At 35.7% G+C, this 10,301-nt stretch overlaps 1 protein-coding gene across 1 annotated transcript in view; it reads left to right on the top strand.

Moving 5' to 3' along the window:
- Positions 1 to 1,962: 1,962 nt before the first annotated feature.
- The window catches only part of Smp_126120 (hypothetical protein), a gene marked incomplete at both ends in the record, with an annotated part of 18,767 nt that continues 10,428 nt past the window's right edge, over positions 1,963 to 10,301 (top strand). Inside the window, 4 exons of the mRNA XM_018793989.1 lie at positions 1,963 to 2,082; positions 4,980 to 5,104; positions 7,800 to 8,035; positions 9,575 to 9,669. Coding sequence (XP_018648446.1) covers positions 1,963 to 2,082; positions 4,980 to 5,104; positions 7,800 to 8,035; positions 9,575 to 9,669 — 576 coding nt within the window. The remainder of the gene's footprint in view (positions 2,083 to 4,979; positions 5,105 to 7,799; positions 8,036 to 9,574; positions 9,670 to 10,301) is intronic.

The following is a 10,301-nucleotide window of genomic DNA, read 5'->3' on the forward strand; positions in this document are numbered from 1 at the left end:
ACCGCCAAGTGAGTAGTAATGAAGTTAAGCGCGAGGTCATGGGTTAGGATACCAAATTGAATGGTAAAGTGTTTTCATCGACCGAGTTCGTTAAAACATGTATTACAAATACCCAGCGAGTATCTGCCTTTATGTGCGATGTTTGCAGGTGCAAAAAGAAGGTTGGAAAAAACTAGGGGCGGTCTAATCAAAACCTGACATCAGTCCATGATGTCACTGCCTATTGGATTTGATCGTGTAGGTTGGTGCAAACTATCGGGTTGGGATTTGCATGATTATTGTAACTAGTGGTTAAAGACCTAAATGACATGGTTCGGAATGGTTTTCACTAGGCTTGGTTCATTTGTTTCTTGTCTTCCATTAAGTTCTAAGTTTCTTAGTTATCTTAAAAAGGATCGTTTTTATTTCACCAACACATTTCAAACCATATCCTCCAACCATAATCTTTTCTGTCACCACTAATACTGTCAATGTATGTACCACTCTAGCATCTCAATGCACTGGTATGGTGTAACAGCTTGAATCGATGTGTACACGTGCTAGGTTCCATGTTGCGGTTGACAGGCCAACTGACTGACTGTTAAGCGGACAGAGTTTTTTAATTTCACTACCACTGATATCGTGGTTATTTTTACAAGATGATTGGGATACTTGTATGCAGTAGTCTAAAAATGCGATAATAAGTCTAAAAGCTTTTGAACTCTTATCACCAAGTTAAATCTGAAATCTCAAGAGAAAGAATCTATCCTTTTTTCACATGATTCCGTTTCCATGAACATATTGTGTGTCTATAATTTATCTCAAGTTTTGAAAAGAAAGTAATCTACCCGACAAATATTCCGAACTTCCGGTAGAAAAACTATTAAAGACATATACGATCGCGGTTAATTTATACTTATCCATCCTTTTCCTGTTATCACAACTAGCGCGTTATGTACACTTTATGTACTAACGAAAATAAACTACGTAACAAGCAGTCGTTGCCTTTACATTTGCTAATTTTGAAGTGATATATCTCGTAGTTCTAATTTGCCTTTCGTGACGACCCAGAAGTGCAGTAATGACCAAAACATTTAATTAAGATAACAAAAATAAAAATAATTCAGAGGGCAATATTTTCTTTCTAACGAAATCCTTTACTTAAGCTGTACAATGGTATTTATGATTGTTTTATAGATATATGGGTCTATAAAATCACTTTGTGATGTAATCTCCTTCTGTTCATCTATAGACTCAGATATTTATCAAACTACTAAAAACTAGAACATTTATTTGTTAAGTATCCATCATGCTAAGTAGGTAGGTGAGGAAGCAGTAGTAAAGAGGTAAGTACTCACATTCGAGGGTCAAATTATACTAATATTTTTACCAAATAATGGGCGGATGTGGTAGATTTTTATACAGTTGATTACTATCTACAACATTGGCGTTTTTTGAGGCGGGAAAGATGGTACAAATCAACTGCAAAGACTGTCCACGTCATTACTTCACGAATATGTGGTGCATATGACAATGATTTCTTAAGTACAAACCTAAATCTACAACACGGATAACAGGTACTCACAAAAGACTTTGTTTGGTCGACATTACTCTGTGGTCATCCCCATCACGTAATGAGACCATCAATATTACTTTATTCTCTTTTTCTCGCTTCTCAGAAAGGATTTTCCTTTCCTAATGCAGTCGGCCGGAACATTTTAAATATCAGGAGGCCTCATTGGCATTTCAGTTAGTCCTGTTTACCACCAACTATACAGCCTGTCCCCGAAACTTGTATCTGTTATCAATCATCCTCCTAATTAGTTAACTGCCACCCATTTAATATCAGTTTTATGTTCAAATGTAGGATCTGTATATTAGTTTTGAAAAGTCATAAGGATCTTTTTGGGAAGAAATATTACTTACGTCTTCAATGTCTAAATAAGAATGATTAATAATTCGAATTGATGTCTTGTTTTAGATATGTGCCCGATTCCACTTTCTAAAGACTGTGAAGTTTTACAGAAGTACCTATCAGAAAATATGGCTTATATGTTGAATGAGGCATATAAACATGGTGAACATAATCCTTTTTGGTATCAAGTAAGGATCTAAATTATTTGCTTTACTTAAAATGTATCTTGATATAATTTCATACTTTTAATATGTGTACTTCGGAATAAGCATCGTGAGATGAGCTGGAGTCATTTTGTATATGAAATCACTAGATCTTACTATCAGATAGAAATAACGGTCCATGAAATTTTCATAAAGCATAATGCTATTCTCCACTCATTGTTAGTACAACATTATTTGCGATAAAGTATTTTTGTTTAAAATTCAAATCCCCTCTTAATAAGTCAATTGGACGGAATAACCAACCCATTTCTGATGCAAGTCGAATGGGTTACTGTGACTAGTTAAATGGCTAAACTTCAAATTTATACTAATCTACTGCCAAAGTTTGAGCACCTAGAATGGACAGGGAGAATGAAGTATTTCAGACTTTGTTTGGTCAAACAACTACTTATAGATTTTTTGTGGAAGATCCCAGGTGAAATATTCTGATGAAAACTTTTTTGACTCAGACCATACGGTTTTTTAGTATATCTTTGACAAACGTCGCACCTCTGAGATATGATTCAAACAACACTAAAAGATAGGGATTTCTCTTACATTTTCTATTAACCCCAACCACTGAAATTACGTATTTATTCTGTTATATTTTAGTGGAAAAAATAGAATGTGATATAAGTATAAAATGTTCTACCAGACAGAGAAACATACACCATCAACATAGAGCCTTTTTGCCGATGTGGATTGGCGTAAGTTTTCATACCTGACCAGCCCGATGACATGAAAATAAAAAAAGATATCGAGACCGTATAGTAGCAGTGATAACGAGAAAGCTTAAAATGTGAAAATATAATCTGAAAAACAAAGTGGAAATGTATGTATAAACGATTCTTAGCCATGCTCGCCAAAGTATCCAACCACTGGTCGCGTTTATCACGCAGACTCCAAGCTAGTAGTCCATCTCTACCTAAATGGTTTAAACTCATGGCCAATGACTTCATGGACAGATCCTACGTTTTAGTTTGGCCGTCCGCAGCTTTCTTCCAACCCACACCTGCACTAACAAGCATCGCTCGTCGAAGTAGGCGATGGTTGGACGTAATTCGAACGATTTGCTACCTTTGTCAAGTACCCCATACTTAACTTCAAAACTGTCCTCTCAGTTATTCCAAGAAACGCGGACAATTCTTAAAAATCACGTATGATCAAACTCCTGGAGCTTTCACATGTCTTCAGCTTTTATAGGCCGTATCTTACAACAATTAAGTAGAACTGAGCTGATTCTTGCCCATCGTACACTAAATTTGGTTGGTAGACACACATCTCACCTGCACAAAATGTTGTGTCTATGATGAAATTGGCAAAAATGAAGATCGTGGACAGCCTTGTCAGACACCAATTGAGGTTGCAAAACAAGATAACAGTTCACCATAAGCTCTGATTTGACTGGTAGTGTTCGAATAAAGAGCATTCATAAGGTATATGTACTTCTAAGGTACGTCCTTCAGTGACAGACACTGCCGCAAAACCTCTCGGTCCACAGAGTCAAACGCTGCTTTGAAGTCAAGAAAGACCACCAAAGTCTGTTATAAAGAATGATTTTAAAATTTCCCTATAGTGTGCTTGTTTTGGGTTGTTAAGTGAAGAATAATACACCGACTAATTGATGCGCATAGGGATACAATGTGGCCGATCCCTGACGATATCGAATCATTGATGAAAGTCCTCAAATGAACTGTTATTAGAAGACGATTTATTTGAATGGCAAAACAGATTTCTCCTACTAAAATAAAAGGCTTATATATTACATGCGTAACAAAAAATAAACATGATTGTATGTTATTTATTACTCAAGGTAGTAGAAGATATACATATTATAGGTCACTAACTCACTAATGAGATTAAAACCTGGCTATCATATCTAATTCTTTATTGTCTTGTTAAAGTCAAGATATTATTACGTATTAGTTGTACATAAAACGACTTAATCTGTTGTTATTGATTACCTGGCTTTTATTTGGACCAATCTACACAAGCAAACAGAGCAACAATCAGACTTTATTTACCAAACTAACAGACGGGATTCAGGACTGTGTAGATTATGATAATTTAGTGAAAGTAGGTAAGTGTTCAATACATAGGTATATCAGTTAAGGGAAGCAACAGAACTATATGTCTTTCAAAATAGCCTTTACATTGACAAATATAAGAGAAAGAATATGAGTGTTCAAATTGAAAATATGGATGACAACAGGATTTTTCACATAAATCCAATTCGTACGTGATATAAAATTGCCAATAATAATCTGAAATTCAAGTGTATAGTTATAATAACTTGATTAAAAATTTTCTCTTCAGAGACTATGGTTTTAGAAAATGAAGTTATATCATAAGTTATTGAAAGTTAAAATTATCAGCCACCTGTTGCAAGTGACAATATGATCTCGGTAAAACCATTTCAGGTCTAAACATTTAAAATGTTACTGAATATTCCCATATAAGAACGTAAAAGATGCTAACCTCTTCCAATGTATGTCAGTTAGTCAACCCTTCAATACAATATAAAAGAAGCAACAGGGATTATTATTCACTATGTAAATTATTTTTGATTTTCTATGGTTTTCTAACTTCTGTCGATTGGTTATCTAAATAACATTCAACAGTCTCCACAAACTTTCATACTAGAAATATAAAATTTTTAGACCTCTCAGGTTTTAGAATCCTTTCAAATGTAGTTCTTCAACCTTAAGTTACACCCTTATTTTTCGGTTGTAATATTTTATTTACCTGATACGATCAACATGTAATTTTAAAACCTAGACATTCTTTGTAAACAATTTTTTCCGTGTTGATTTTATTTTTTGTGCAAAAAATCTGTTTGAAAATGTTATTAAATATTAGTATATTTCTGCTTTACTTTCCAGGTTGGTTTACAGTTATGGCAGCTCAAGGGAATGTCTGATGCCTTTAATAGAAAATTCATTGACAGAGCGGACCTGTTAAACCATAGTTATTTGAATACAATGATTGACGAAGTAATGGGGATTTAGTAAGTCTTCATATCTGCGATTGAAATTGTTTTTTGAGTATTTGAGACTTGTTTTAAGCTAAGCTTATCATAAATAACAAAAAAGATAGATCACGAGCATACGAACTGTTTTAATTTGATAGTTGCAACCACATATTTATTTCAGTGGTTTTGTAAATCGTGATATGCGCTATGAGAAAGTAATGCAGGAGTTGTATCGTTTTGAAAATTAAGTCCTATCAAAAGAATAACAACTTTTGTACACATTATTATTATTATTATTAATGCTGTCGATATTGAGTAGATGACACTGCAAGTACCTTTTTGAAATCAGTTTGATTTGATGAACCACCTTTCCCACTTCTGTTTCCTTTTTTAGGGACTCATCCTTAAAGGTGTTCTTTTACTTTACCTGAGTTTCTAGGGAGTTATCTTTTACACAAAGACTCCTATCGACTTTGAATATATGTATTAAGATATTGATATAAAGTGGTGTTTCGAGTGACAAATTTGAAAGCCTTCATTGACTTGATTATTCGCAAAGCATCTTAATAAAGTCTGACCTCCCCTTTTATTTAGCCTGCTTTGCTTATCTGGGGCAGGTAATTTTGGCCGCACAAAGCGAACTCTTTCCAAACCCATCTCTGAATTCTACCCTCCATGTCTTTCCTAAGAATTACAGAGGACGATCAAAAACTCAATCTAGGAGCATCTAGTCAATACTGATCACTCGGCTTCTTCAAAATTTACTTACTTACACATGTTAACCCTCGTGGAGGAGCATGGGCTAACCTCTAGCACTCTCCATCCAGCTAATAATTTCCAGTTGTTATTCCTCCTTCCCATATCTGCTTCCAATTCTCAACACAGTGTGTTCGTCGGTTTTCCTCTTCTCCGTTTCCTTTTAGGATTCCAAGTTAGCGCTTGCCTCGTGATGCAGTTTGGTGATTTCCGTAATGTATGTCCTATCCACTCCCAGCGTCTTTCCCTAATTTCCTCTTCGGCTGGAAGCTGGTTTGTTCTCTCCCACAGTAGGCTGTTGATTATGGTATATAGCCAATGGACATTAAGTATCTTGCGTAGACAATTGTTTATAAATACTTGTACTTTTTGATGATGCTTGTGGTAGTTCTCCAAGTTTCAGCTCCGTACAGTAAAACTGTTTCGACGTTCGTATTGGAGATTCTGATTCTGATATTGGCTGACAGTTGTTTTGAGTTCCATATGTTCTTCAATTGTAGGAATGCGGCCCTTGCTTTGCTAATCCTCGCCTTTACATCTACAATAGATCCTCCTAGTTCATCGATGATGCTTCTCAGGTACGTGAATGATTCCACATCTTCCACAGTTTCTCCATCAAGGGAGATCGGGTCGGTGTTCTTCACGATGTATTTGAGGATCTAGATTTTTCCATTGTTGAGGCCTACTGATGCAGAAGCTGTTGCTGCACTAGTTGTTTTCATCTGCATTTGTTCGTGTGTATGGGACAGAAGGGCTAGGTCATCTGCGAAGTCCAAATTTTTTAATTGATTCCGAGCTGTCCATTGTATTCTCTGCTTTCCCTCATATGTTGAGGTCTTCATAATCCAGTCGACCACCAGAAGAGAGAGGAAGGGGGAGAGTAGACAGCCTTGTCTGACTCTGGTCCTGATTAGGAATGCATCTGTCAGCTATCCTCGATGCACGACTTTGTAGTGTAGTTTATCGTTTGAATTCCGGATGCTGCATATATACAGCAAACCGTCTACAGCGATGAGCAATTACTTTGTTGGGCTATGATTTCAAGATAAAGTGTCAAACTATCAACATATATGTTTGTGTTTGTGTGGGAATATTGTGCCACTTATAACCAATTCATTGAATGCACATAGGTTTGCGAATCTCTCACTATTCTTGTTCCCTTCTCCAAATCCGTGTCGTCTCATGATATCTTCATATCCGATATTGTCCATTCCAACTTTGGCGTTTGGGTTTCCCATAGGGATAGCCGGGTCGTTCCCTGAGCACTTCGCTATGATTGATTGCAGCCTCTCATAGAACTGATCTTTACTGTCGTCGTTGCTATCATTGGGTCCTGCATCAACGTTTGAGGAGCTACAGACGGAGTTTCTTAGCAAGGATCTTCCTTCAAAATCATATGTACAGTCAGAAAAGTTGGACCAATAGGAATGCAAATGAAAAACATAAGTACAACAGAGGCTATTGCTATGAGCCAGTTCAAGCCTAACCTTAGCATACATAGACAGTATGTTCAATCTCTCATTCTTCCACGGTCTTAACCTCCTTTTCTATTTTCTAAATTCTATTGTTTTTTATTTTATTGTTTTCACAACTATTATTTAGCAAGTATTACAATTTTTAATTATTCCATTCTTAATATCTATAAAGTAAACAATTCTACTCACCTTACCACTCTTTCTCTAGCCTATCATTGCATAACTTTCTTTCAATTCTTGGCACGATACCAATTCAAGTTTTCCTTAAATACTTAGCACCATTCTATCTTACCATAGACTATCACTTAAGCAAATAAAGTTAATTATAAATATATCTATTTCATTTTGATGTAATTGTTTATGCAGTATTGTGTCTTTCTGCTGTGTCCATTGCAATCAATTCGTTACACAACCTACAGTTTTACATAGTAATTCTTTTTGAACAAAATCTATTTTATTAATTCAAATTTGTAACATCACCTTAAATTTTAATTTTAAAGTTTACTACAACTAAACGGGGATCTTGGTGACTTAGTGAGTGCGTTATCGGTCCCTACACTAAAGAAAGGCAAAAACAAATTAGGACACCCATTTATCGCTAGTCCATCGTGTTCAGCACTAATTAAGATAGTTGATAATAATGTATATTTATCGCATGTCACATGGTCAACATACAGTATTATGCTGCGCGTACTGAAACACTACAACTTTCCATGGAAAACTGTCAATAATGCAAGTAAGTTGACTGAAATTTATTTCACTTTTATGTGCACTGATTGTTATTGCTTCTATTTTGCCCCTAAATGCCCTGGTACGGCCAAGAGTGGGGACAGTCAGCTCTCCCTCTCGAAATGCTCTCAAATGGCCACGTGCATACAACTACTACCAGGTAAGTCCTACTCAGTGCCTTCTCGCGGCATTACTGTTGTTTACGAAATTGAGAGGACGAAAAACGAATGTCCGGTGCTTTACCCGGGTTGGTGGACACTGAAGATCCACCTAGGAGAGTTGGAAAACCCTGATTCCAAACCAATGGTGCACATGGACTGCAAAATCCTAAGGAAACAAATGGTGTATGAACCCATCGTTGGTCACCAGCTACCATTGGACTGCATCTCCTGACGTTGCTCCACTACCTTGTGGATTAAACATCTATAGACTCGGGGTGTGGCCCGCTAAGAAAACCATCTGCTTCGGTTTGGGCACACGGGCAGTATTCAAGCCCTTACACAAATCGAATGATTTATGTGGCGCATATCTATTCGGTTTCTCCTCGTACTAATATTTATGTGTTTAAATAAATTAAAAAAACACTGATTATTACCTCAGTAGTAACCATGATATTTCGTTTATTTTGTTGATTAAATCCTATCGGTAAAGTTGAAATTTGACCACTAGTCTAAGTAACTCGTCATTACAGTAAAAATCGGGATAATTCAGTTAGTCATTTAGGGAAGAATCGCTAACTGACAACGTCAGTGGCTGTGGCGAGGATTTAATCTTAACAAGGAGCACTGATTTCTTCAGTATTACACTTGTCTTCTAATGCGTGCTACTTTCCACGAAGCCTTGATCTGGGACTGTCTGTCTCTTGCCTCTAGTTACTTAAGACGAAATAAAATTAGTCACCATATTGAATTATTCAGACTAATGACCATATTCCAACTTGATCGTTCTGGTTTGTTTAGCATTATAAACTAGATTACATGACACGATTTACCACTTAGTTGTTAATTAATGTTAGTATAAACTATTAATTATATTTTGTTGTTTCTATATATGATTAGATTATTGAAATCTAGATATGTTTATTTCAAACTGTAGTGTTTAATAATCGTAGAACTTAACTTTATGTGATTGATTTTAAACTGATTAGCAAACTTATTAGAACTTATTTTTATACAGCACATCCACATAGTAATCAATATGAAAGTTCAAATGTTAGTAATTCCCACCAGTTGTATATTAAATATGCTTAATATAAAGATTAGATGATATTCGTTTTACCTCCTTGAAGGTCCAGCCTAAACATACTTATTTCAACTTTTATATGTGTATATAAACCTACGTACTGTTTAAGCCTTATACATTTTCAGCATGCTTATAACTTATTTTAGATGACACGTAACGCAAAGCTATACAAATGAAAAAATACACTCAGAGATTAAGAAGTACTAACATATAAAATGTTAAACTGTATTGAATTGTAACCTGTAACATGTAAATAAGCGGTTTGAAAATGATGTAAATAACTAGTGCATTTTATTTTTTTTAGATTCTCAGAAAATTCCTGGTTTTGCTATCACATTTTCTTCATATCCAACATTAACCAGTTCAGTTGATGATTTCTATTTGACAAGTGCAAATCTGGTAAGTTAATATTTTAATAGAGAAAGTCGTGTTGTTCCGAGAGCAGTTTTTGTTCTGAATTAAGAATAGTTGAAATACGAAAAAACTAAACAGAAAGCACGAAATACAATGGACAGCTCGGAATCAATTAAAAAATTTGGACTTCGCAGATGACCTAGCCCTTCTGTCCCATACACACGAACAAATGCAGATGAAAACAACTAGTGCAGCAACAGCCTCTGCATCAGTAGGCCTCAACAATGGAAAAATCTAGATCCTCAAATACATCGTGAAGAACACCGACCCGATCTCCCTTGATGGAGAAACTGTGGAAGATGTGGAATCATTCACGTACCTGAGAAGCATCATCGATGAACTAGGAGGATCTATTGTAGATGTAAAGGCGAGGATTAGCAAAGCAAGGGCCGCATTCCTACAATTGAAGAACATATGGAACTCAAAACAACTGTCAGCCAATATCAGAATCAGAATCTCCAATACGAACGTCGAAACAGTTTTACTGTACGGAGCTGAAACTTGGAGAACTACCACAAGCATCATCAAAAAGTACAAGTATTTATAAACAATTGTCTACGCAAGATACTTAATGTCCATTGGCTATATACCATAATCAACAGCCTACTGTGGGAGAG

Source organism: Schistosoma mansoni, chromosome 1 (genome assembly GCF_000237925.1).
Source record: "Schistosoma mansoni strain Puerto Rico chromosome 1, complete genome".
Taxonomy (NCBI): Eukaryota; Metazoa; Platyhelminthes; class Trematoda; order Strigeidida; family Schistosomatidae; genus Schistosoma; species Schistosoma mansoni.